The sequence below is a fragment of the Pseudorca crassidens genome, chromosome 2, assembly GCF_039906515.1.
Source record: "Pseudorca crassidens isolate mPseCra1 chromosome 2, mPseCra1.hap1, whole genome shotgun sequence".
In the NCBI taxonomy this organism is placed as follows: Eukaryota; Metazoa; Chordata; class Mammalia; order Artiodactyla; family Delphinidae; genus Pseudorca; species Pseudorca crassidens.
Window position 1 is genome coordinate 12,528,475 of NC_090297.1, and position 27,898 is coordinate 12,556,372.

Genomic DNA, 27,898 nt, shown 5'->3' on the forward strand with positions numbered 1-27,898 from the left:
AGAGGTGAACATGGACCGTCCACCCCACCTGCTCCCAGGGGCTTCCCAGCTTGGAGCTGCACTGAGTCCGCTTGCCAAAGAAGCAGGCTCAGAGAGCCAGAGCTGGCTAATAGCCACTGTGACTTCTGCCCCAGCTGCAGAATTGGTTGATTTTAAGATTTAGGGGCCTCTTTTATACCCTTTTTCAGGCCTCACTCTGATCTTCTTCCCTTCAGGCCAACCAGGATCTCCCAACCTGAAGACAGCAGGCAGCCTAACAATGTGATCAGACAGCCTTTGGGTCCTGATGGATCACAAGGCTTCAAACAGCGCAGATAAACGCGGGCAGGGAAGGATGCCGCCGCCACCGCCGTCACCACCTCCTGGGTCGTCCGCTGCGGGTCGCATTGCCGTGGCAGACAGCTGGACTTGAGCAGAGGGAACGACCTGACTTACTTGCACTGTGATCCCCTTTGCTCCGCCCACTGTGACCTTGAACCCCATGCACTGTGACCTCCCTTTCCCCCCCTTCCCACTGTGATTGGCACTTCTACAAGGGCTGTCCCAAGTCCATGGAAAGGGAAAGGGTGGGGGTTAGAGGAGGGTTGGGGGGACCCACCAAGGACTCAGAGTAGAGTCAGACAGTGCCACTTGGCCACTTGGGGTGAAGCCAGTGCCAGCAATAACAGTTTATCATGCTCATTAATTTGGGATTTCAAAACACAAATGAGAACTCCCGTCCACCCACCCTCAAGTGCATGTCTTCATCACTTAAAAGCAAGTTCCATTTGAAGATATCCTTTCTTTTTTTTTTTCTTTCCTTCCTATTTTTGTTTGTTTATACAAATATTTGATTTGCAAAAAAAAGTACATGGGAGGGGTTTTAGCAGTTTAATGAATTTTTAATTGAGAAAGGGTAGTTTGGTAGTCTACTTAAAAATGTTTCTGGTCAATCCACTAGAAACATTAACCAATAGGATTTTGGTGAGCTTAGCTTCTGTATTCCTACTGCCGCCGAGAAAAGGGGCAGGGCTCTGCAGCCCAGGACAGATGAGCACCCCATGCCTATACCTCCCTCCCCCCAACTAAGTACCAGAGCATCTGGGCCCTACCTGGAGACTGGGCCAGCTCTGTAGGCTCAGAGAGCCTGGGGAGGGTCCCAACCCCTCACCTTTAGTATTTTGGGAGATAGGGAAAGTGAACAGACTTTCCCTTCCAAAACCCCTCAGGGTGGTTCCCTACCAGCTGGGCTTACTACTTCTAGAAGAGGGCAGGGAGTGAGGCTGCACTCCCGGGCTTTAGGAGTGAGGCTGCAAGCCTTGCTCAGTATTTTGCTGTCAGCACAAGGAAAGCCAGGAGAGAGTCTGACTCCAGGACTCTGAGCCTCCTGCCTAGTGTGGTCAGAAGGTAGGTGGGTCTTCCCACTCCAGCAAGGCTTAGAACTCTCAGGGGTCTGTGGAGCACCATCTCTGTTGATGGCATCAGCTCGGTAACTCTACCCGGTACATTTCCCTTGTGAAATCACTACCTTGGGAGCAGACCATTCTGAATAACATTTGGGGAAAGACAAGCTGTGCATTGCAAAGACTGGTAATGACAGACGGGTTCCCCATAGGCCTAGGTTACCCTCGACCCCTTTTTCCAGAGCAAGGGCCTGGAATGAAGGCAGTTTCCCCTCGGTCTTTGGAGCCTGGAGATTTGCTTTGGCTCTTTGAGGTGGAAGAGGCTTAGGGGGCCCAGCCCAGAGCAGCTGTGTGTGTACAATCTGGTCCCTCTCAGGCTGTCCGATCTCTTCCGTTCCACTTCGCCTTATATCCCTCAGCCAGCCAGACGGCCTCCTTGCTCAGCAGATGAGTTTTGGAGTGGTTGGTGTGACATTTGTGATTAGGGCAGCTCGCGGTGGCCAAGGTGGCAAGCTAGGTCTTGCAGGCTCACTCCACCTTTGGTTTGCTGGCTCTCAGCCTTGCCCTGTGGGGATGTCAGCCGGGCCCAGCAAGCCTTGGCCCACTACATCTTCCCATTAGGAGGAAAGGTCAGCTGTCGGTTAAGTCAGTAACTAGTCCATAGCACAGGCTTATAACTGCGTGAAGCCAGGATATTGTCCGTGAGCAGAGCTGGAACAAGCTTCAGTCAGTAAGAACCCACAGAACATTGAATGGTGCCCACATTGCTGTTCTGAGGGGAAGTGACCTCCAGGAGTGGGCAAGGGAGAAGGTTGCTGCTGTCTTTACAGTTCCACTGCCCTGACCAAGTTTCTGCATTCTAAACGGATAGTGTCCATCCCTCATGTAATAGTGGTTTCTGGCCCAAGATGAGACTGTCCTTTTCAGTTGGAGAAGGTACAGAGGTAGGCCAGGTGGGAAGGCCAGAAGTGCTGATTGCTCAGCTGTCGGGACCACCTGTCCTTGCTGCCCTCCTCTAGTGGGAGCCAAGGGAAGGCTGGCTGATGGGTGTCTGTGGATCAAGGATGTAGTAGGGACTGATGCTCCCACCTCCCTGCGGCCAAAGATGGGGCTCTGCCCGCTGTGTGCCTATCACCACCCACCAGCGGTCATGTCCTGGCTTCCCAGATGGAGAGGTGACAGGCAACATTTTAAAGAGAAAGAAATGAAAACAGGAAACTATTGTGTTGGGGGGAGGTGGGAGGGGAGATGAGAGAACGGTTTGGATTTTGTGTGTGTGTTTGTGGTTGTTTTGGGGGTTTTTTTGGGGGGGTAGTTGTCTGTAACTTTCCTTAAGTGCTTTTTTTTTTTTTTTTTTTTTTTTTTTTAATTTTTTAAAAGTAAGCTGCAGGCTTTGGCTTGGAAAACCCCAGGGGAGTTGGGGGCAGAAACCTGAGGCTGCTGCCCCTTTATCTGCCTTCATGGTACTGTCCCCTTCCCCCAGCTCCTCCCTGACTCCGTGAGCCAGGCCTCAGACCTTCCAGCTAACTGCTTCCCATGAGCCACTACTCTGATGTCAGCCTATAACCAAAGGAGCTGGGGGTCTGGGCCTGGTGACCAACCCTTCTCCGCCCACTCAGTCAGGGTGCTCCCCACCTGCAGGCAGGAGGCAACACCCTATCTGCTACCATCAGCCCCTTCCAGAGCCCACTGCCTCACCCCACCCTGTCTAGCCCAGCCGTACCCTGCTCTGCCCCATCTGGGGATGCTCTGCTCAGGGATGGGCCGGCAGGGCTGCCCCAGCCTCCCTGGTAGGCAGAGACTCTGGAAACCTCTGGGGTCCTGTTTTCGGCCATGTGATCCCAGGGGTGCATATGGGCCCCTTGGGTATCTGAACAGAAGGGCATGGGAGGGAGGGCCGCACCCCTGCAGTCCTGCTCTGCTGGTCTAGCGGGTAGCTGCCCACCCTACCCCACCCCGCACCGCGGGCTCCTGAGTTGGCAGATTAAGCATTTTATAAATTGTATTTTAAATACATGTTTTAAACTTGTCAGAACCTTGTCCTCATTTCAGTTTCTGGCCTCCTAACCTCTTGCTGTGGCTGCTTGTTTAACCACTGGGAAGCTATCTCTGCTCAGTCCTAGGGAGGGGCTCTCGCTTTGAGTAATAGGCCTGGGGTGGTGTATGGATTGGGGCCACGGACCCACATGCTTAGGCTCCAAGGGAAGGGCACCCCTGGGTCCTGGCCCTCTGTTGGTGAGAGCATGGCTGAGGCCCCTCCTGCCCTTCCACAGGGTCTGTCCGTTTTAGGGGCCAGTGTCTTTCCCAGGTACTTCCATTATGTTCACCATTCCCTTCAAGCAAGTGGGAAAGAGAATTCCTGCCCTTATGGGACTCCTAGTCCAAGGCGTGGAGGCACCCATCTGAGAATAGTCCCAGCTCTGTGCTTTGAGAGTGCACAGGAGGTCAAGACTTTGAACCCAGGGCCACCTCTAGCAGGACTCCTGACCCTCGGCGGTGTTTTGAGGCGAGTCTTGCTTCAGGGGCTCCGAAGCCTGAGGGAGACTGAGGCCCTCCGCTCTGAGAGCCGAGTGGAAGGGTGAAAACCTGGGGCCTTCCCTGGCACCAGGCACAGAGGCTGAGGTTCTTGTTGTTTATTGGCTTACCAGGCCACAAAAGCAAAATCCAGCAGCAGTCCCTGCCTGATGACCCGTCCGTCTGCAGGCCCTGATTGCTAAGCTGCCCAGAGTCAGGACTCCGCAGGGTCAGTGGGTTCGAGCCGGCACAGAACTGAGCCACTTTTCGGCTGTCAGAGCTGGGTTCCCTAGGGAGAGAGGTGGAAGAGAAGGGTGGGAGGAAGTGAACCACCCCATGTACCCAAGGGGAGAGGAGTCCTTCCCAGGGAGGTGATGGGGCCAGCAGTCGGGCTCAGAGGCCTGATTCCAAGTCCAGTGTTCTTTTATCCCAGGATGCCTGGAAGAGGACTGCTGCAGGGGAAGCTTCCCTCCACCCAGCTGCTAAGCCTGTTTCCTACTACTCCTAACATGGAATCAGACTCAGGCAAAGGACTTAAACCCCCTGCATGAGAAAGGCAGGTAGTGCTACCGAGTCCCGGGCGCAGAAAGGCGTAAGTACCATGACTTAGGAACAATCTACCTGGGACACAGACACTCAAAGGTTAGTTTCTTCCCCCTTCCATCCTTTCCCCTTTTTCCTCCCTGGAACAAGTCTCTGAGGCATCTCTTGGAAGGATGGATTTCCCTTGGGTTAGGCCAGGGACTTCATAAGGAAGGAGGTGGATGGGCCTGAGCTGCAGTCCCTGCCCTCTGGGTACCCACCTGCTTCCTTGAGATCTAGTCTGGAAGAAGAGGCTACGGGTGTCAGGGCCCAGGCTTGTGGGGGTACACAGCTCCAGCATGTAGTGGCTGCCCTGCTTCCGGCAGACCGTATTGTCCAGCCTCGGGCAGAGTGGGATGCAAGGCACCTGGGCATAGGGGCTTTGCAGGTTGGCAGCTGGCAAAGGTGGAAGAGGCAGGAGAGGGGAATGTTTCAGAGCACGTCCAGTGCTGGGAGGCAGGCAGACCCATGTGAAATCCCAGCTTTGCCACATAACGACCGGGGTGGGTTTGGGCAAGTAACTTAACCTCTCTGAGCTTCTGCATAAGCTGGAGCTGATGGTGGTATCCGCCTCAGAGTTGATGATGAGGATTAAAGGGATAATATATGCAAAGCACTCAGCTAAATGCTGAGAACAGTGTAAGGGCTAATACCTGCTTAAAAAGGAGCACATGTCTTTGGGATGAGTCCTGGCAGAGTCTGATAGGCACACTCTACAGACTCTAGAAAGCTTCTAGCCCATCACTTGGCACACAGTAGAAGTCTACTATTATGGGAAGGTAACCTTGCCCAGAGGAAAGAGCACAGGTTTTAGAGTCAGACCTGGGTATAATCTCCCCTTTCTGACACATGCTAGCTGTGGGACCTTGGGCAAGTTGCTTAAACTTCAGTTTTCTCATCGTGAATACGTGGGGTAAGTATGTGATTATGAGGATTAAATTCTAGCATGTCTGCAAAGGGCTTAGCATAGTGAGTGACCCCAGAGGGTGCTCAATAAATGATGAGGTGGGATTGCTAAGCACTCTTCCTCCTCAGTCCAGGCTCTTGGGACCAACCTGTGCTCAGGGCTAAGGCTCAGGGGAAAGGGTGTGCGGAAGGCTGGAGATGGGTGGTGATTATCAGCCAGCTGGCTGATGGCACACAGTTAAGCCCGAAGTGGGAAACCATGTCTCAGCTCCTGGGCCTGGCTGTGTGGCACCCAGGGCCCTCACCATAGTTCTGCTGCTTCAGCTGGCTCAGGATCCTGAGGGCTCTTCGTTCTGGGACTTCCAAGGAGTCTGCCTGCTGCGGGTTGTAGGGAAGCTTCTTCTGGGACTGCAGCCGGCCAATGGCCGGTTCCATCTCTCGGGCCTTACAGGTGCCTTCCTTCAGCTTCTTCTGGTAATAGCTGGGGAGGCAGTGCCACCCAGCTCAGCCCAGCCGTGTTTAATTCACCCTCCTCCTCCCTCACTCTTTCTGAGCCCCTGTTCTGTCTGGCCAGCTCAGGAGCAGGGCCACAAGAGATCTGGGTTTTAGTCCTGGCTCAACTATTAACTTCCTGTAACTGTGGGCGAGTCACTGCTCTGCTCTGGGTCTCGGTCACCCCTATAAAGTGGGGGGAAATGGTTATCTCTGCCAGTCATTGGAAGTCACTTCTCTAAGCAGATCAGTCAGCGTTTTTTATGGGGTTAAAAACAAAGATTAAATAACAAGACCCATTAAGCATTCAGCAAATTGACTCAAGGAAAGAGCTTGGTAAATGTTGCCCATGATTTCTATCACTGGTATTTTTACTTAGATGTGCAAGTGCTTTGTAAGCCAGCTGTGCAGTTAACTCCTCCTCATCTTCCAGATCGCAGTTTAAAGGCTATCTCTTCCAGAAAGTCCTCTCTCCTCCAATAGATGGGTTAGGCTCCCACTATAGGCCCCCTGACAACTTGTACTTAACCCTATCACAGCCCACTTAATACTCTTAACTCATCACTACTTGCCTTTTCCCCACTAGACTGCAGCACCATTCATTCATTCATTCAAATATTTATTGAGTGTTTACTGTATGCTGGCCACTCACCTAAATGCTTGGGAAAGAGCAGTGCAGGAGATATTCATATAAGGTCCTTGTGTCATCTCTCAGCCCCACCTCTTAGTCCAGCCACTGTCATAGCAACCACTTCTACGTGGGCCTCAACCAGCTCTGCACAGGGACAACCTGGCCCAGTCTCACCTCAGATCTTACCTCTTGCTGCTTGCTCCAGAGCCTCTCTGACACATATGCGCCCCAGAAGTGCAGGGGAGTTAAACATCTGTGTGGGGCACCCTTGACAAGGGAACCAGCAGCTGAGGTATACAGGCTCCTGTCTCTTCCCCTGATGGTTCTGAGCCACCATTCATAGTCTCCTCAGAAGATCCTGGGGATGGCTGACTCAGTAGCACATCATTGTATTGGCTCCTCCTCCTTCTGTGTTCATGTCCCTTCCCTCACGTCTGCTCCCTGGTATCACTTTTTAAATCAACCACCTAGGCACATATCTAGTGGGAGAGTCGGACCATGAACAAGTAAATAAATTATGGTACCATGTGGGGAGTGATGGGTGTTCTGAGAGAAAGTAAAAGCTGAGTAGGAGGTAGTGATGAGCTATTTTGTCCATAGTAGTCAGTGAAAGTCTCGAGGTGGTGGCATTTGAGCAAAATGAGGGGAGGAACCAAGCTAAGTGGATATCGGGAAGAAGCCTCTTTCAGGCAGAGGGAATGGCTTGTGAAAAGGCCAGGAGGCGTGAAAGAGCTTGGTGAGCTCTAAGAACAGAGAGGTGCTAGAGCTTGTGTGTGAGGGAGAAGGGGGTAGAAATGGGCAGCAGGATGGGGGGGCCAGACTACCTGAGACTTTGTAGGCAGTGATGAAGGCTAGGCATGCTACTCAGAGTGTTAGGAAGCCCGTAGGGCTTAAGCAGGTGGTTCTGCTAGGACCTCTGCCTATCCCTGAAGCCTGGAATTTTGGGTTTTAATGAGCTTCACACAGAGAAAATAGAAAATACCAGAGCCCTCAAATGGAGATTGGATCTAGACCCCTGTGTAGAATTAGAACCTGAAAAGACAGCATCCTGAGTAAAAAGATGGACTAGGAAATAACTTCACCCCACAGGGGCCAACAGGACATGAGCAGAGTGTGTGCAACTTTCTCAGTCGCCATTTTAAAGGAAATTGCTTGCTCTCTACTTCCTCTCCTTCCCCTTCTTATGGGCTTGAATTTAGATGTGTTGCTGGTAAATTGGCTTAGGATTGACCTAGGGAATGGCGGAAGAATAAGTGGGAAAGAAACTGGGTGCTTGAGCAACCTTGCCTTCCTGCCTGCTTCCTCCAAGCCATCAATATGAGAGAAATAAACTATATTGTTTGAACTGTAGTACATTGGGGTCTATTCCTTAATGAATACACTAATCTAGAATTCTGTACCTAGCTAAATTATTCAGTAAGTGTGATGGTAGAATAAACAATTTTGTAGACATACAAAATCTCAGAACTCATGCCTCCCATTCATCCTTTCTCAGGAAGGTACTGGAGGGCATGTTCTTCCAAAATGAGGGCATAAACCAAAAAGAAAAGGAAGATATACATACAGAAAATAAGAAATCTAACACAGGAGAAAGACAAAAGTTAAAGGAAGATGGTGAAGGGAGATCCCACAATGGCAGTGCAACTGCCATAGAGGACAACCAGTTTAGGTTGGATCACTATAGCTTAAAAGACAAAAATTTCAAGGGCTGGCATTCCCATATCTGTCGCTGAATTACTGCCTTTCTAACCCCAAAAAGCTACTGGTGAAACATGCTCCCGTTATTTTTTTTTTAAGCAAATCAAACCAAGAAAGAGTAAGCAAATCAAGGAAAAGTAAGACATGTGATCCAGTAGACAGAATTCCAATCAGAGGAAAGGAAGAAAGAATTCCTAGGATGACAACAGACTCCCAAGATGACGGCTCTGCAGCATGCCTAAGAAGAAATTAATCCAAAAATGAGAAAAATGGAATTATTTAGAAAATGCCTCCAAGAAAAAGAAGCTCTAGGAAGGTACAAGAATTGTCAGTGAGTACAAAGAAAAAAAAAGGCAATTGTCAACTTTTAGGAAATGAAAAAATAAGAAAGGAAATGAAATCATTATATAAAAAATGCTCAGCTATGAATAATTGTGTAGCCATAATATTAGAAACCCCAAATATTTAGTTAAAAAATGATAATATATTTGAATGGGGAAGGAGGAGCTGAGGGGATAGTTGTATCAGACAGCTAAATTCTTACCATAACAAGAAGTCAGTAGATACAAGTCTAAAAATCATTAACCAAAATATTGTAGTACATCCATATTATGTAGAAGTAACTGCCAGAAATACTCAAGAAGAAAGAGAAAGCCTGGAGAGGGTGTGGAGAAAAGGGAACCCTGCTACGTTATTGGTGGGAATGTAAATTGGCACAAACCACTATGAAAGACAGTATGGAGGTTCTTTTAAAAACTAAAAATAGAGTTACCATATGATCTAGCAATCCCACTCCTGGGCATATATCTGGAAAAGCTGAAAATTCTAATTCAAAAAGATACATGCACTCCAATATTCATAGCAGAACTATTTACAATAGCCAAGACACGGAAGCAGCCCAAATGTCCATCAACAGATGACTGGATAAAGATGATAAAATATAAAATGGAATAAAAAAAGAATGAAATAATGCCTTTTGCAGCAACATGGATGGACCTAGAGATTATCATACTAAGTGAAGTCAGAGAAAAGACAAATATCATATGATATCACCTGTATGTGGAAAATAAAAAAATGATATAAATGAACTTATTTACAAAACAGAAATAAACTCACAGACATAGAAAACAAACTAATTGGTACCAAAGGGGTAAGTGGGGGGGTGATAAATTAGGACTTTGGGTTAAAATATACACACTACTATATAGAAAATAGATAAACAACAAGGACCTACTGTATAGCACAGGGAAATATATTTAATATCTTGTAATAACCTATAATGGAAAAGAATCTGAAAAAGAATATATGTATATATGTAACTGAATCACTTTGCTGTACACCTGAAGCATTGTAAATCAACTGTACTTCAATTAAACAAAACAAACAAACAAAAGAACCTCCCCACAAAGAAAATAAGGTCCAAGCGGCTTCACTGTAAGTTCTGTCAAACCTTTAGAGGAGACTGAATACCAAGATTTCATGAACTCTTTCAGGACATGAGAACACGTAACTCATTTTATGATGCCAGCATTATACTAACAGGAACACTAGATATCACCCAAAAAGCAAGTTAACGACCAATATCTCCTTTGAACATAGGTGCCAAAATTCTTAACAAAATAGCAGGTTGAATCCAGTAATATATTAAAAGGATAATACATTACAACTAAGGGGAGTTTTGCCAAAGAATGCAGTTAGTTTACATTGAAAAATCAGTTTTATCTACTATATTAACAGAATGTAAGAGAAAAACCTTATAATCATCTCAAGATGCAGAAAAAGCATTTGACAAAATTCAACTCCCATTCATAATAAAAACTCTCAGCAAACTAGAAATAGAAAGGAACTTCCTCAACATGATAAAAGTATCTACGAAAATCCTGCCGCTAAAATCAAGCTTAATGGCGAAAGATTGATTGCTTCCCCCATGATCAGGAGCAAGGCAAAAATGTTTGCTGTCATCACTTTTGTTTTACTTAAGGTCTTAGCCAGTGCAATAAAACAAGCAAAAGGAATAAATGCTAATGGATTGGAAAGGAAGAAGTAAAGCTGTCTTTATTCACAGATGACATCATTGTGTGTGTAAAAATCTTAAGAAATCTATTATAAAAAGCTACCAGCACTAATAAGTGAATTTAGCAAGGTCATAGGATACAAGATCAATATACAACAATAAACTATACTTCTATAATACCAGCAATGAGCAATAGGAAAATGGAAACATCTACAACAGTATAAAATATGAAATACTTACGGATATATATATATATTTTAAACTTCTTAACCGTGAACTCTCATGCTTTGCAGAGGTCTAAACTCTCAGCACCTTATCACTACTTACGGATATATTCAACAAAATATGTAAAAGATCTATATCTTGAAAACTATAAAATCCTGCTGAAATTAGAGACCTAAATAAGTGAAGAGTTACACCATGTTCATGGACTGAAAGACTTGTTATTATTAAGATGTCATTTCTCCCAAATGAACATATAGATTCAATGCAATCCCAACAAAATACCAGCAGCCTCTTTTATAGAGATTGACAAACTGATTCTAAAATTTATATAGAAATGCAAAGGACCTAGAATAGACCAGGATCTAGAACTCTTTGAAAAAGAACAAGTTGGAGGACTTACTCTACCTGATTTGAATACTTACTATAAAGCTGTAGTAATCAAGACCTATGTGGTATTTGCAGAAATATAGACACAGGAAGAGAATAAAGAATCCAGAGGTAAACCCAAGTGTATATGGTTAATTAATTTGGGGGGGGACTTTCTATTTATAGTGTATTTTTTTTCTTAACTAAGGTTTTTTTTGATAGACTTTTTTAGATTCACAGAAAATTGAGTGGAAAGTACAGACAGTTCCCATTTACCCGCTGCCCTTCCCCCACACACACACCCACAGACTCCCCCATGATCAACATTCCCCACTAGAGTGGTACATTTGTTACAACTAATGAACTTACACTGACATATCATTATTACCATAAGGCCATAGTTTACCTTAGGATTCACTCATAGTGTTGTACATTGTATAACGTTGTGACAAATGTGAAATGACATGTATCTACCATTATGGCAATACAGAATAGTTCCATTGCTCTAAAAATCTGTGCTCCACTTCCCTCCCTCTCCCCTCACTCCAGTAAGCACTGATCTTTTTACTGTCTCCATTGTTTTGTCTTTTCCAGAATGTCACATAGTTGGAACTGTAAAGTATGTAGCCTTTTCAGATCAGTTTTTTTCACGTAGCAATATGCATTTAAGTTTCCTCTGTCTTTTCATGGTTTGATGGCTCTTATTAGTGCTGAATATTCCACTATGTAGGTGTAGCACAGTTAATTTTGTGTGGACTAAGTTTTCAGTTCTTTTGGGTAAATACCAAGGAGCACAATTGCTGGATCATATTGTAAGAGTTTGTTTAGTTTTGTAAGAAACCACCAAACTGGAACTTCACTGATGGTACAGTGGTTAAGAATCCGCCTGCCAGTGCAGGGGACACGGGTTCGATCCCTGGTCCGGGAAGATCCCACATGCCACAGAGCAACTAAGCCTGTGTGCCACAACTACTGAGCCTGTGCTCTGCCTGCATGCCACAACTACTGAAACCCACGCACCTAGAGCCCAAGCTCCACAACAAGAGAAGCCACCGCAATGAGAAGCCCGCACACCGCAACTAGAGAAAGCCCATGCGCAGCAACGAAGACCCAATGCAGACAAAAATAAATTAATTAATGAATTAAAAAAAAAACCCCACCAAACCGTCTTCCAAAGTGGCTGTACCATTTTGCATTCCCACCAGAAATGAAACGAGTTCCTTTTTTTAAATAGATTTATTTATTTTTTAAATTTATTTATTTTTGCTGCATTGGGTCTTGTATGTTTATGTATACATGTATATATATGTATATATATAATATGTAAGTAATGTTTTTCTACTCCAGATGGTATTGATAAAAATTAACTTGTAAGAGAGCTGTATTTAATTGGCTTAAAGAAAGGGGGAAAAAAGCTTATGTAAATTAAGACTAGTCAAACAAGCATATATTATCTCTACCAGATGTTTAACATTATAATGCTATGAATTCAACCTAAGAACAAAATGCACAATTAAAGTGCACTGTTTGATGTATGTCAACCATGACAGGAAATTAAAAGTAAAAAAGAATGGAGAGAGCCATACGTTTAACTTTCTAGGTTCTTTGTCTCTGTGATTTCTTTTTTCTTTTTTAATTTTGTCCAAGCTGTGCAGCTTGTGAGATGGTTCCTGGACCAGGAATTGAACCCAGGCCTCCACAGTGAAAGCGCCAAATCCTAACCACTAGGCCACCAGGGAACTCTTTGTGATTTCTGATACTTGCCTGATTTGTCCACAAAGAAACTAATATATATATACACACGCACACTAATATATATATATACACACACTAATATGTATATTAGTATATATTAGACCTGAATCACTTTGCTGTACACCTGAAACTAACACAGCATTGTAAATCAACTACACTTCAATAACAAAAAAAATTTTTACAGACAAATTAGTCTTACTTTGATTATCTGATAAAAATGGAACTGATTGTGGAGAGAAAAATTCTGTGTTTCAATAAAAGCTGTAACACCCCTTTGTAGGTTGTTATAAACTGGCTCCTGCCACTTGTTGTATTCACAAAGTGAATCAACATTTCTAGTTTCCCTCCACCCTCCTGACCTGGCATCACTGAAAACTAGGACTGCCCTTTTCCCAATGTCCTGCAAGCTAAGGCAACTTAATATAAACGTCCATAAGAAAAAATCACTGCAACAGATCATGTATAACAACCCTGTATGCCTGCTGCTGTTAGTTCACGGGAACACCCAGTGCCGTCACCAAAGACGTTCAAACTGCAAGCCAGAAAATTCATCAGAGAGCCGCCAGATAGCCTCACTCCACCTTTTTTTTTTTTCTTTTTTGGCCACTGTGTGGCATGCAGGATCTGAGTTCCCCAACCAGGGATCGAACCCGTGCCCCCTGCTGTGGAAGCGCAGAGTTTCAACCACTGGACTGCCAGGGAAGTCCCTCCACCATCTGAAGATGCTTTGAGACTGACATGTAAGAATCTCACAATTAACTGCCCTCTGGTCTCAAAAACTGAGTTTACAATTTATTCTAACCATTAACCTCTGTTTCTCTTTTTCCAAAGAAATGCCCCTCATTAAATGCTTGCTAGCAGCTCACCATATAAAGGCCTAAGTTAGGCGGGTGCCCTACTCCCACCTATACCATTGCCTCCTAAAGTGAGCTCCGACTGTCACTGAACTGACCTGTTCTCAGGACTAAGAGACGGATCCAGGGAAATACAGGATCATGTGCTTAGATTTGTTCTTTTCTGCTTGTTCCAATCTGTGTTTTCCTCCCCCTTTCACAGATCTCTTTGCAACTTCTAACCCGACTTTTTCTCCATGGCCACCAACTCGGCTTTTAATAGATGAACCTTCTAGGGAAGTGCCAGATGGAGGGAAGGAAGGAGTTTAGGACATGCCATCCCAATATGTGCCACTTCAGCATGTTGATTATTTTGAGTTAAAGGCACTTGAAAAACAGTAGATGCAAGAAGGGTCCACTGACTTTTTCTTTCTAAAAGCAGGAGACAAAATTCCCAGGTGAAAGCTGCCCTCCCTGAACCAGGAGGAAGAAACATTCTTATCACAAGAGAGGAAGAGGGAACTTCGCAGCGGTCCAGTGGTTAGGACTCTGTGCTTTCACTGCCGAGGGCCAGTGTATACGTGTGGTGCGGCCAAAGGAAAAAAAAAGAGTCCAGGCCAAGAGAACGCTGTACAAACAGACATGGTTAAAATAACTCTTATCTTCCTACTTCTGCCCATATATATATATATATATATACACACACACACACACACACATATATATATATATATATTTTTTTAGACTGTGCTGGGTCTTCGTTGCTGCGCACGGGCTTTCTCTAGTTGCAGTGAGCGGGGGCTATGCCTCGTTGCAGTGTGCGGGCTTCTTATTGCGGTGGCTTCTCATTGCACAGCACAGGCTCTGGGCGCGCGGGCTTCAGTAGTTGTGGCACACAGGCTCAGTAGTTGTGGCTCGTGGGCTCTAGAGTGCAGGCTCAGTAGTTGTGGTGCATGGGCTTAGTTGCTCCGCAGCATGTGGGATCTTACGGGCCAGGGCTCGAACCCGTGTCCCCTGCATTGGCAGGCGGATTCTTAACCACTGCGTCACCAGGGAAGCCCCTGCCCGTATATTTTAGTTACTCTTCTACAGTTGCTACTCTTTTCATCCTTGTATGCAAGCCCCTCGGGCTTGTCAGTTCTTTGGGTCTTCATTATTCTTGTCAGGGCTCCCATGTGCGTGTAAGTTAAACTTGTATGCTTTTCTCCTGTTAGTCTGTCTTACATCAGTCCCAGCTGGAAGCTCTAAGAGGGTAAAGGAAAATTTTACCTCCCCTACACACTAAATGTCATTTTTTACTTGAAAAAAGGGCAAACTATGGTTATGCAGCCTTGCGTATTTTGGCAGGTATTTTCTCGAAAATGGATGAAGTTAGCCCATCCTTTCAAGGAAAACAGCTGACAGCATTTGTTACCTATGACAAAATGAAAGCTTTCAAGTAAAAAATTAGAATTTGGGAAAGCAAATCTATTATCATGGGACTTCCCTGGTGGCCCAACGGTTAAGACTCCGAGCTCCCCATGCAGGGGGCCCGGGTTCGATCCCTGGTCAGGGAACTCAGATCCCCACATACTGCAACTAAGCCCGAGTGCTCTAGAGCCCACACACTGCAACTAGAGAGCCCACGCACCGCCACGAAGAGCCTGAGTGCCCACGTGACACAATGAAGACCCAGTGCAGCCAAAATAATATAAATAATAAATAAAAATTTAAAAAATCCATTATAATAAGCATGTGTCATATGCATGTTCATACACGGAATAGTTTATAACAGTCAAATGAGTGAACTGAACTGTAGCCTCACACAACACTTCTAATATTTAAAAACTTTTTTTTTAAAGCAAGGATGACTTTATTTTATTTATTTATTTATTTTTGGCCATGCCATGTGGCTTGTGGAATCTTAGTTTCCCAACCAAGGATCTAACTTGGGCCCCAGCAGTGAGAGCACCAAGTCCTAACCACTGGACCGTCAGGGAATTCCCTAAAGACTTGTCTGACATTAGGGGTGATATTAATAATTATACATATGATATATAGAATAACTACAATGAAATGTGTCAACATTTAGAAGATACGCAATATGTTCTAAATGAACAATGCATGTTACAAAAGCCATTCATGGGAAAAGATCCATTTAAACTACAAAAACAATAGATTTTTTATTTAAAAGAGTACAACGAGGGTACTTCCCTGGCGGTGCAGTGAATAGGACTCCGTGCCCCCAATATAGGGGGCCCGGGTTCGATCCCTGGTCAGGGAACTAGATCCCACATGCATGCTAGAACTAAGAGTTCGCCTGCCACAACTAAGGAGCCCTGGACGTGCAACTGAGGAGCCTGCCGGCCGCAACTAACACCCCACACAACCAAATAAATATTTTTTTAAAAAAAGAGTAAACGAACAGTTCACAGATATGGCATCAGATTCCATATGGCATCAGATTCCATATTGCAACCAACTTTTAGGACACTACTCGTCAAGTTTGGTGTACTATCAAAGAAAACTACCTCCATGATATGTGGGATATTAAATGAAAAGGCTATTAAAATACTTTTTCCAATTACATATTTGTGTGAGGCCGGATTTCTTCATATACTTCAACCAAAACACCAGATTGAATGCAGAAGCAGCCAACTTCTTTTATGCCAGACACTGAAGAGATTCTCAATATTGTAGAGCAGTGCCATTCTTCTCATTAACTTTCTTGTTTGTTTGTTTTGGAAAATATCGTTATTTTTTCATTTAAAATGTTTTTTTTCTATTAACATGTAATGGGGTTATCTTTGTTAAATAAATTAATATTTTTTAGATCTCTCAGTTTTAAGTTCATATATAGAAAATATTGACAGTTTCCTAGACGAAAAAGTTTTAAAACTGCTGCTCTTGAGAAACTCTTGCCCAGGTATCCTGGAAGCATATACAAAATTTTAACACTGTTTCTACCATGGCTGGAAACTGAACATAGACCTAATGTCCATCTGCAGAACAAATACATACATTGTGATGTAGTCATACCAGATAATAGTATGTAGCAGTGAAAATGATAAATGATCTACAGCTCTGCATAAGAACATGGATGAGTCACAAATACCTAACACTGAGAAGAAAAAGTAACAGAGGACTTACAGTATGAGTCCACTCCGATAGAGGTAAAAAAATATGGAAAGCTAAACAATAAAGTATTCAGGAATACAAACAAGTGTGAGTCAAAATTTAAAAGTGCCACTGCAGGGCTTCCCTGGTGGTGCAGTGGTTAAGAATCCGCCTGCCCATGCAGGGGACACGGGTTCGAGCCCTGGTCCGGGAAGATCCCACATGCCGTGGAGCAACTAAGCCCATGCGCCACAACTACTGAGCCTGTGCTCTAGGGCCTGTGTGCCACAACTACTGAGGCCACGTGCCATAGCTACTGAAGCCCGTGTGCCTAGAGCCCATGCTCCGCAACAAGAGAAGCCACTGCAATGAGAAGCCCGCACACAGCAACGAAGAGGAGCTCCCATTCGCCACAACTAGAGAAAGACCGCGCGCAGCAACGAAGACCCAACGCAGCCAAAATAAGTAAATGAATTTTTTTTTTTTTTAAAAAGTGCCACTGCATATCCACCAGACTGAAACTAGCAAGACTGACAGTATAGATTTGCACAAGATGTGGAGCAACTGGAACTCTCGTACATTGTTGATGTGAGTGTAAAATGGTAGAATCACTTAGATAAAAAAGTCTGGCAGTTTCTTGTAAGTAAAATACACCTATCCTGTGACCCAGCAATTCCATTTCTGGGTACTTACCCAAGTAACAAAATATATGTCCACACAAAGACTTGTACAAAAATGTTAATAGCAGCTTTACTCATTATAACCCCAAACTAAAAACAGCTCAGAAATCTACCAATGAAAGGATGGGTGAATGAACTGTGGTATATTCATCCAATGGGATACAGTAATAAGGAGGAGTGAACTGTTGCTGCCCACAGCAACATGGATGAATCTCAAAAGCATTATGCTGAGTGAAAGAAGCTAGACACTAATGACTATATACGGTTTGTTTCCATTTATATGAAGTTGTCAGACAGGCAAAATGGCAACAGTAGAATCTAGGTGGTGGGTATATACATGTTCACTGTAAAAGTCTTTTAACTTTGCCGTATGTATGAAACTTTCAACAAACGATAAGGGAAAAATAAGCAGTGAAATTTTAAAACAAAAAGCAAAGGAATAAGGGTTGGTTCTTGTTAGGGAGAAAGTACTTTGTGATTGGGGTAGGGCACACACGGGCTTCAAGATTACTGGAATTTATATGTGTGTGTATATATATATATATATATATTTTTTTTTTTTTTCCGGTACGCGGGCCTCTCACTGCTGTGGCCTCTCCCGTTGCGGAGCACAGGCCCCAGACGCGGAGGCTCAGCGGCCGTGGCTCACGGGCCCAGCCGCTCCGCGGCATGTGGGGTCCTCCCAGACCGGGGCACGAACCCGTGTCCCCTGAATCGGCAGGCGGACTCTCAACCACTGCGCCACCAGGGAAGCCCTGTTTTTAAACTGGAGAAATTGATACCTGGCAATTTGTTTTATTGCTTTTAAAATGATACATTTGTCGTCTTCAGACTTATATATGTTTAGTGATTTATAGATGCCGGGAGGAAGAAAGATCTCTTGTCTTTGGGGTTTGCTAAGTTGGTATTAGTGGAACAGCCTGCAATCATTCCCCCTTCTCCGGCCCCTGCCGAAAAAGCCTGGTCTGTGGCAGGAAAAAATGATCCAACTTTCTGAGCGATAGGGACAAGCTTCTGTGTGCTGCAAGAGAGACCAGGTGGGCCATTCTGCCTTGACCCTCTGCTTCTAGCCCTCGAATGTTCGTGGTGTTTTTGTACACAGCCGTCTCTTCCTTAGGTGAACCACTAACCACCCACCAGCCCACTCTGGCAACACGGGGAGGCTTCCACCTCGTGTTCTCTAGCCCTAGACAGGCCCTATCACATTCCCTTTCTGGGACTGCTGTATGAGTACTGCAAGAAGGTATTCCTCTTGCTGCTGAGGTTACAAGACAAGGAGGGTATGCGTAGAGTAGAGGCTGCCGGTTGCCATCCTTCCCACTGTGCGAAGAGGCTCGCTGAGCTTGAAGCTAATGCAGAGATGAGCGGGAGAGATAAAGCCTGAATGGTATCATCTGGTCTCCTAGATGATCCAGCCATTCCTGAGGCCCTGAGCAGTGATGTGAGCCAATACATTCCCCTGTTGTATAAGCCAGTTTTATGTGGGTTTCACTGGCAACTAATAGTCCTAATTATCAAAAGTCCTCAGCTGCCAAAACGCTAGGTGCCATTTCCGTGTCCGCAACCCTCCACTCCCAACAGCCAGTCCTACTCACCTGGTGATCTCCTCTAAGGCTGCCTCAGGTAAGGCCAGCATCTCCACCAGCAGGGACAGGATCTCAAAGAGCAGAGTGCGGGGGTTTGGGGGAGCCACGTCCGTCAGGCCTTCTCTTCTGGGGACGTGGGATGGTGGCTGCCGTTACCACTTAACAGCCCTGGATGCCTAACAGCCCCAGCAGCCACCTGGCCCCTCCCCCCAGCTCTGAGTGCCCTGGGCTCACCCCTGCTCACCCACAGCAGAAGAAGCTCTTGGTGTCTGTCATCACGGCCAAGAAGTCTTTGAAGTTCACGTGGCCGTCTCCTGTGGAGGCCAGAAGAATACAGTGTGGCCAGGAGCCTTTCAGAGCAGGCTCGGGCGTTGCGACCCAGGCACGGTTATTAGCGTTTACTCATTGGGTTTGATGATAAAAGTAACGCATATTCAATGCGGAGAGCGTGGTGCACACAGGAGAGTGGAAGGTGAAAATTAAAATCTCCTGGGTTAGAGGCTCCCAGAAGTTCCTGGAAGCAGCAGACTGGGTTCATGTCATAGGTGTACCACTTTATCTTTGTGACCTTGGCAAAGTCTCTTAACCCCACTAAGCCCTAGTTTTCTCATCTATAGGGTGAGGATGACCTTAACACCTTTCTCATGGGAGAGAAATTGAGGCAACGTGCTCAGAATAGGGCCATGCATATAATACACGCTCATTAAACGTCAGCAACTCTTATTACAGTGTGCTAGTCTCTGCATGAGAACATATTTGTACCTACTGTTTTCCCACTTTGGCCTTCAAAGTCCTGCTAGACCTGCCCGTTACCTGTCTCCAGCCTCACCTGCTACCAAACTCCCCAGCGCTAACCTGCTCTCCCTCCAGGGGCCACATTCTTCCCTGTTGCGGGCCTTTGTGCACGCTGCTTCCTCTTCCTAGACTTCTCCCCACCACCCTCCGACTCTTTTTGTTTGTTTGTTTGCTTGTTCTTGTTTGTCTGTTGTGGCCCTGGAGGATCTCAGTTCCCCAACCAGGGATTGAACCCGGGCCCCGGCAGTGAAAACGCAGGGTGAGAAACGCGGAGTCCTAACCACTGGACTGCCAAGGAATTCCCTCCAACTCTCTCAATGCTCCCCCTTGACCATCACTTCCTTAGGGAAGTCAGACCAGTGCAGGTCAGACCCCCTGTTGGACACTGTCATAGAACCCTTGTACTTGAACCACACACTCATAAGATCTGGGATTTAACTGAAGCTCTGGGAGACAGGAACTGGCTGTTTTGTTCTGCACTGTGTCTTCAGGGCTTAAGACAGAGAGGTGCTTGGCAAATGTTCTCTGAACTACTTGACAAATTGATGAGTGGTCTGTAATTCTTAAAGCCACCCTTGGGGGGGGTGGGGGGGAGGAGGTGGGGGGGTCGCCTAATACTCTTATCCCCATGTCACAGATGAGGCCTGAGGCATAGACAAAAGTAGGCTGTTGCCTGGGGTCATGTAGGGGCCGAGCTGAGGTCCATTCTTAGCTTGTGTCTGAGGATTCACACTCAGGCAGTGATGGAGGAAGCAGAGCTGACACTCAGAGGTCAGGAGCCCAGGCCCCCTACAGCTCCGCTGTGTTCCCTGCATCTAGCCAACCAAACCACATGTGATGCTTCCCACCCTGTGCCCTATTCCCTTTGTCCAGGTTATTTCTGCCACCAGCAATGCCCTTCTTCCTTCCCCTCTCCCTGCCTAACTCCTGCTTCATCTTTCACAATTTGGCTCAGGCATCACCTCCTCCAGGAAGCCTTCCTTCCTGATCCCTTCCTCCAAGCCACCTTAAGCACTGCTTCCTTTAGCAACTCTTCCTTCTGTGTCATTGACTGTGTGAGCACCTCGAGGGCAGGTCTCATAGGTCTTACACATGTCTTTATTCCCTGTGCCCAGCACAGGAATGGGCATACAGTAGCCAGTTAATAAAGATAGTGAATGAATAGTACCAGCAGTTAATGTCTCCCGGATGCATGCTCTGCACCAAGTGTTGTGCTCCATGCTTTGCCTGGATTATCTCATTTAATTATTTTAACAGCCCAGTGAGATGGGTATTGCTGTAAGCCCCATTTTACAGGTGGGGAAACTGAGACTTGGTGAACTTCAGTGATTTGTCCAAGGTCATACAGCTGGTAAAATGAGTGACCAAGTCATGGAGGAATGTCCAATGAAGCACACATAAAGCTCTGGAAGGAGTGATCTCAGAGATCACCTACATCTTAGGTCATGAAATAAGTCTTGGTCATCTCTGGGTCCCCAGAACCTGGCACTGAGTAGGTACTCAGGGAGCCCTAACTTTGGGGCCAGGACAAGCTACATCATTTGTGGGGCCCAGGTCAAAATGAAAATGCAGAATAGGGCCCCTCTTTCAAAGATTATCAAGAATTTCTAGACTGTAACAGCAGAGCATTAAACCAAAGTCAGGACCCTGTAAGCGCAGAGCCCTGTGTGACTGCACAGGTCTCATGCTGCCCATGAACCTGACCCTGCCTGGGGTTCAGGATGAAGCCTCCCTCAACTCACCATCGATATCAGCACTCCTCAGGGCATCCTCCACCGGTGGAGGAGTCCACCTCCTCAGGGCCGGTGTCAGGGACATGCCCACGAGGAGCAGGATGTTCTCCAGGCTCTGTGCATCCACCTCGCCATGACCACTGAAGATCTCAAAGTAGCTGCGGAAGGCTGGGGTGGGCAGTGGGGTTGTTTCTACCATTCATCCCATCCGCTCCAACCACCACCTGTCCAGCCTTCTTTATCACCATGGCTGGGTAGAGGGACAAACTTAACGAAGACTGAAAGTGGAGGGGTGTGGGCCCATTGACTCACTTCACTCTCTAGTACAAGGTCAGACCAAGGGCTCAGCTGGTGTGGCAAAAGCTCAGCTAGTTAGCTGCCTTCACCTTGCACCAGAACATGCCCACTTTAGGGCACCCCTGCTGTGTGCCAGGCACTGTGCTAAGCTCTTTATAGCCATGTTCTCATTTAATTCTTACAACAGCCTGGTAAGAGTAGAATGCTTATTCCCTTGTAAAGATGGGGAAACTGAGGCTCAGAGGTTAGAGGACCAGATAGATCTTTCTGACTCCGAGTCTGTGCCTTGGCCTTGGGGCTCTGCAGTTACTTATCTGGATAGACATAGCCTCTAAGACAGCTCTGTTTGTCTGGACCGGAGCAGAGGACCAGGAAAAATGCTGAGAAAGTCCCAGAACAGCACCACTTGATAGAAAAGTCGTGTCCTGGTCATAACGTGTGGTGTCTGGTTTCACAGCCCACAGCAAAATCCAGGTTAGAATCAACAGACCTAGTGATAAGACTGGCTCTGCCATTTACTAAGAAGCTGGGTTGCTGTTACGAGCTAAATTGTGCCTGCCGCCTAAACTCATGTGTTGAAACCCTAATACCACCCCACCCCCATACCTTAGAATGTGATGATGTTTGGAGATAGGGCCTTTAAAGAGGTGATTAAGTTAAAATGAGGCCACTGGGGTGGCGCCTAGTCCAACCTAACTGGTGTCCTTAAGAGAAGAGGAAACTTGGGCACACAGGAGACACCAGGGATGCATGTGCACAGAGGAAAGACCATGTGAGGATACAGGGAGAAGGCAGATGTCTGCAAGCCAAGGAGAGAGGCCTCAGAAGAAACCAAACATACCAACACCCTGATCTTGGACTTCTAGCCTCCAGAACTATGAGAAAATAAATTTTAAGCCACTCAGTTTGCGGTACTTCATTATGGCAGCCTGAGCAAGCTAATATAGTTGCCGTGGGCAAGTCACTGTGCTTCTCTGAGCCTCAATTTTCTTATCTGTAAGATGGACAGAACAACAGTACACCCTCCCAGAGAGGTTGTATTAATTCATTGCTTGGCACATCGTAGACTAAGTCTCTGATGAACAGAACTGAAATGTGGGGAAGAGGTAGGGCTGGGATTAGGGTTGGACTAAGTGGTGAGCTGCCACAGGCAGGCACGCTGAAGAAGGAAAACGGAACAGCTCTCAAAAGTGGTAAGATCATCCCAAATGCAGGGTGGTTTGGACGATCAGAGCAGGTAGCCAGCTCTTTCCTCACCAGGCAGGGCTGAGCCTTGGGGAGAATGCTGAGTCTCTAAGCCAAAGTGGCACATTGTCCATGAACTCAGCTCAAGAAGATGGGCAGTGGGCGCTGGACCTAGAAAAGCCCCTCTAAAAATGACTAGAGACTTTTAATGCTAAAAGGAGTGAACTTCAAAGATGGGGTCCTAGGGAGCCAGAGAGTGCACTCAGGGAAGGCAGAAGAAGGGGCCGCTCTGGCCCAGACTTTGGGGAAGAGCGGAGGGTGGAAGGAGGGCACACACCTCCTCATCCAGGGCAAGAGCCGGGTGTGGCTGGGTTGGCAGTGGATGTGGACGGCTGATTAGGCCACCTCCAGAGCCCAGAGGAAGCAGCAATCACTCCTCAAAGCGCAGGTAAGTGGAATCACGGGGCCCAACCCCAAGGACGATGGGGAGCAAAGGGCACAGTGCCTCGCCCAGGGTGCATGTTCAGAACTTTTAAATTTTTTGGTGGAGGTGGGATGCAGTGGAAAATGGGGACCTGTGTGTAACTGAGCAGGACCCTATGGGGCCTTCCTGGGACAGACCCCACACACACACCTCCCATGTCCTCTGCCTGCCTCTTCTTGTTTGTAGAAAAATTTTAGCCTCGTAGGCTTTCCCCAAGTTCCAAAGAATGGATTTAATCAGAGAAGTGAGAAAATGCAGAAAGAAAGGAAAACAGTCAAACAAGACAACCTAATAATAGTTCAGACATTAAACAAAGTTAAACAAAACAATAATAGTTCAGACATTAAACAAAGTCAAGGACATTTAGTTCCTCCTCAAGGGCTATAGATAATATTCTGAGCCATGTCCTTTGAGCTGTTTCGCAGATACTGAAACCCCTACCAAGTGGAAGAAGTTAACTGTATGCTGACCATGAGCACGTAGACCCGAGACCGGTTGAAACCAGGTTGATAATGTCAACTCTCGATTACCTCACCACCAACCAATCAGAAGAATGTCCGTGAGCTGATCACACACCCCACAACCCTGTCTCTCACCCTCTCTTTAAACACCTTTCCCTGAAAGCCATCAGGGAGTTTAGGCCTTTTAAGCGCTAGCTGCCTGGACTCCTTGCTTGGAGCCTGCAATAAACGCTGCCCTTTCCTTCACCACAACCCGGTGTCAGTAGATTGACTACTGCGTGTGGGCAAGCAGACCCCAGTTTGGTTCAGTAACATGTCCAGGGCGGGTGGTCTTGTTAAATGGTGAGGGATGGTCTAGGACAGGTGGAGGCTCTACAGCCCTGCGTCCCATCCAGGTGGCCTCTGCAGAGGACCAGTAGCATGGGCTTGGGTTGGGGTAGGCACAAACGTCTCCAGAAGCGAAAGAGCTTTGCAAGGCTTGCTCCATTCATTCAGACAGGTGGCTCTGGAACAGAGAAGAGAACTGGACCCCAGGTGAGAGGACCCAGCAGGATTGTGCTCCCCGACTCCGTGGTGTGTGAGAGTTTGGGTCAGCCTCCTACCCCACTAGCCAAGTGCAGGGCTGGGGTAGGTACCAGGGCAGCAGCACGATCAACAACCCTGTCCCCCACCCCGGGCTCATAAACCCAAGGACTGAGCATTCTGCCTGCCCCGCAAGGGGCTCCCCTGGCCAGGCCCACCCTCACCTTCCTCTTGCTTCAGTGTGAAGTGCTCTTCCAACCTCTCCTCCCAGATCTGACACACCTTCAAGAGGCAGTGTTCTTCCAGCTCCTGCCTGCAGAGGACAGAGCCCGGGCAAAGGGCACACATTCAGCCACCCACCCCGGCCCTGCACCAAAAGCTAGGGGCGGGTGATGGGGAGCCGAGGCAGAGGGGGTCATGGGAGGAACCCCGGGGGAGGCTTTAAGAGGTCAGGAGAGTCTACCAGTGACCCAGAGGAGGAGCAAGGCAGAGGTATGGGGAGTCTAAAGGGGGTTAGAGAGAAAAAGGGGCCTAGATATGAAAGATCAAGAGCTGGGAAAGACAGGAGACAGAAGTGAGGGGAAATGGAGCGGGGACACATGGGAGGGAACAGACAGGTGCAGTGACAGGGACAAGAATCTGGAAGAGAGTAGCCAGGGGCCCTGGGACCAGGCCCTGATCCCAGACACCCTTTCTGGGGTGGCTCCTACCGTGCCTTGGGGTAGTTCAGGCTCCTCTCCCCGCTGTGGTGCAAAAGTTCTGTCCTTCTCCAGCCCAGGTCTGATGCAGGGGCCGGCAGGACTGTGATGCGCACTGAAGCTGGGGCTCCCATGGGGGCAGGAAGTGGCCCAGGGGCTGGCGGTCGGGCCCAGCATGGGGCCATGGCAGGAGCTGAGGCAGGACTCTGAGGCAGGGTCAGAGGCAGGGTTGGGGCTGAGTTGCCAACCGGGACAGAGACAGGCACGGGGGCCAGGGTCCTGGGGGACTTCCGGCTTGGCGGCGCACGGGCCTTGGTGACCCTCCAAAGCGTGGCCTTCTCCTCTTACACCTCCAACAAGCACTTCATGAAGCCCGGCCGGGGGTTGCCAAGGTCCTGGGCCCCCGTGGCCCCCGCGGGATCCTGAGGCTGCTTCGGGGTATGGTCCATCTCCCTCCTCTCTCCGATGTCCCTCGCCTCCTGGGGACAGGACCGGGGAGGGGATTTGGGAGGCCTCCGGCCAGCCAGATTGTCCCACAAAACTTCTCCCAGCCACCCACTCTGCAGCGGATCCTCACCCTGCCCCTCCCTCTCTGGGCCCCTGGGGAGGCCCACCTCTCTCCTGCAACCTACTAGGCTCCCGCCCCATGTCCTCCCCCACCCCTGACCTGGGCTCTGCCCCCTCCTGGCTCTCTGAGCTGTGGTCTTGAGCGAGTTACTCCCCATCTCACCACTTGTTTATTTGCTTCACTGCAATCAACACAATTTGCAATGGCCCTGTCCGTGCCTGTTGTTTGCCTGCCTGACCAGAAGTAAGTTTCCAGAGGGCAGGACCTCGTCTGCCTCTTTTATCCATATTGACCCAGCAACCAGCTTGTGGTAGGCGCTCGATACATTCCCACTCATTCATTCAGCAAATGCAGCACCTCCTGCATCCGTCCCATTAGAGGGATGAGCTGTCCCCTGCCCACCTCCAACCAGGCCACGCCACGCAGGCTCCAGCCCAGCCTTTTCTCTGGTTCAAAGATGTAGCTCTCAAAAAAAAAAAAAAAAGATGCAGCTCTCACCACACACCCGCTCTTCCTAAAGTATCAGCACTACCCTCTCCGCCAGATTATTCCCATCAGCATGGAAACATGCTGTATTATCTTCCCTCTTTAAAAGAAAAAACTCTCCCGACAGTACAAAGCCTTCCAACTACCATCCCAGTTCTCTGCTCTTCCTTTAGAGCAAAATTCCTTGAAAGATTTGGCTGTACTCCATCTCCACTTTCCTCCTATCTCCAGTCCGGCTTCTGCCACCACGCCCCAACCAGACCCTTGCAAGGCGGTGGTCAGATCTCTGCCCTCCTCAGAGCCTACCACTGAGTGGTGATAGACCCAGATGACCACTCCATCCCTCTGGAAACGCCTTCTTCTCCAGACTCCCGCTCTCTCGCCAGCTGGCTCCCTCCCTGAGTATTCGGCAGCCTCCTTCGCTGGCTATTCCTTGCTCTTGCTCCATTTTTTTAAAATTAATTAATTTATTTATTAATTTTTGGCTGCGTTGGGTCTTCGTCGCTGCACGTGGGCTTTGTCTAGTTGAGGCGAGGGGGGGCTACTCTTCGTTGCCATGCACAGCCTTCTCATTGCGGTGGCTTCTCTTATTGCGGAGCACAGGCTCTAGGCGCACGGGCTTCAGTAGTTGTGGCGCATGGGCTTCAGTAGTCGTGGCTCGCGGGCTCTAGGGCACAGGCTCAGTAGTTGTGGCGCATGGGCTTAGTGGCTCCGCAGCATGTGGGATCTTCCCGGACCAGGGCTTGAACCTGTGTCCCCTGCATTGGCAGGCAGATTCTTAACCACTGCACCACCAGGGAAGTCCCTCCATTTCTAAATGTGGTAGAGACCCAGTGACTTGTCCTCAGATGCCTTCCTGCTCTGTATTCACTCTCCTAGATGTTATCCCCATTTTTTTCACATTTACATCTCCCATCCTGACTTCTCTGTCCTTCCTCACTCCAGACGTCCTCCTGGCATTTCTTCTTGGGTGTCTAGGACATGACCAAAGCAGAACCTTAGGTTCTTCCTGTCTGCTCCTTCCCCAGTGTCACCACCTTGGTTAATGACACCACTTGTTGCTCAGGCCCCAAACCTAAAGCCTCTTTTTTTAAATTGAAGTACAGTTGATTTACAATATTATATTAGTTTCAAGTGTACAACATAGTGGTTCAATATTTTTGTAGATTATACTCCCTAAAGGCTCTTTTGATTCCTCTTTTTCCAACCTACCATTCCACCAGGCAGACGATGACTGTATATTCACAGGTTGCTCAACGAAATCAAAGAACTGGGAAGTGGCAGAGTTGGCAGAGGTGGGGATGGCTGGGAGGGGGATGGGAGCCTCCCAGGTGTTCAGGGAAGCTTTGGGTTGTGTGCTGTGACTGAGAGCAAATGGGTGGAAGAAATCCGTGCTGATGTGGAAAAAGCCATGACCTGGGGTGAATCCAAGGACTCTAGAGTGTAAGAGCATCCTTGACCCCCACCCAAGATGCACACACATGCACATGTGCAAACACACACACACGCATGCACATACATGTGCACACTCATGCAAACACACAGGCACACGCTCACACCTTCCCCAGTTTGACTCCAAATACTGTCCCATTTCTGCCTCTGCCCCCTTCATCCTCCTGATTCCCAGCCCACCCTTTCCCCATCCCCACTGTGGCTCTACTTACAGGTGGAGGAACAGGCCCCAGTGCTGCCTGGATCTCCTCAGCCTTGTCCCTAAACAAGGGAGGAACTCCCAGGTGAGGGAGGGGCTCGGCTCAAGGCTTGCCCCTTGCACACTCCTTCTCTCAGCCCCCAGGATACTCAGGTCCACCGCCCCAGCTTAGTTCCCCTGGCCTTCTAATCCCAGACGGGCTCCTCATACCCTCACATCCCCTGTGGGGACATGGCTCTTGAAGAATAGGCCCGTGGA

The 27,898-nt window shown here is 47.7% G+C and overlaps 2 protein-coding genes across 6 annotated transcripts in view; one reads left to right on the forward strand and one right to left on the reverse strand.

Annotated features, from left to right (window-relative positions):
* Positions 1-7,857, forward strand: part of SZRD1 (SUZ RNA binding domain containing 1) — a 30,916-nt gene extending 23,059 nt beyond the window's left edge. For all 5 annotated transcript variants that reach the window (XM_067721655.1, XM_067721662.1, XM_067721677.1 and 2 more), the window contains one exon: positions 216-7,857. In XM_067721655.1, coding sequence (XP_067577756.1) covers positions 216-318 — 103 coding nt within the window. In that variant the 3' untranslated portion in view covers positions 319-7,857. The remainder of the gene's footprint in view (positions 1-215) is intronic.
* On the reverse strand, positions 4,127-27,873 carry SPATA21 (spermatogenesis associated 21). Its single transcript, XM_067729990.1, is given in 11 exon segments — positions 4,127-4,162; positions 4,164-4,185; positions 4,700-4,874; positions 5,690-5,865; positions 18,770-18,883; positions 19,005-19,074; positions 21,298-21,456; positions 24,462-24,550; positions 24,948-25,414; positions 27,654-27,702; positions 27,857-27,873. Coding segments are annotated over 11 exon segments (1,374 nt in total).
* Positions 27,874-27,898: the final 25 nt, after the last annotated feature.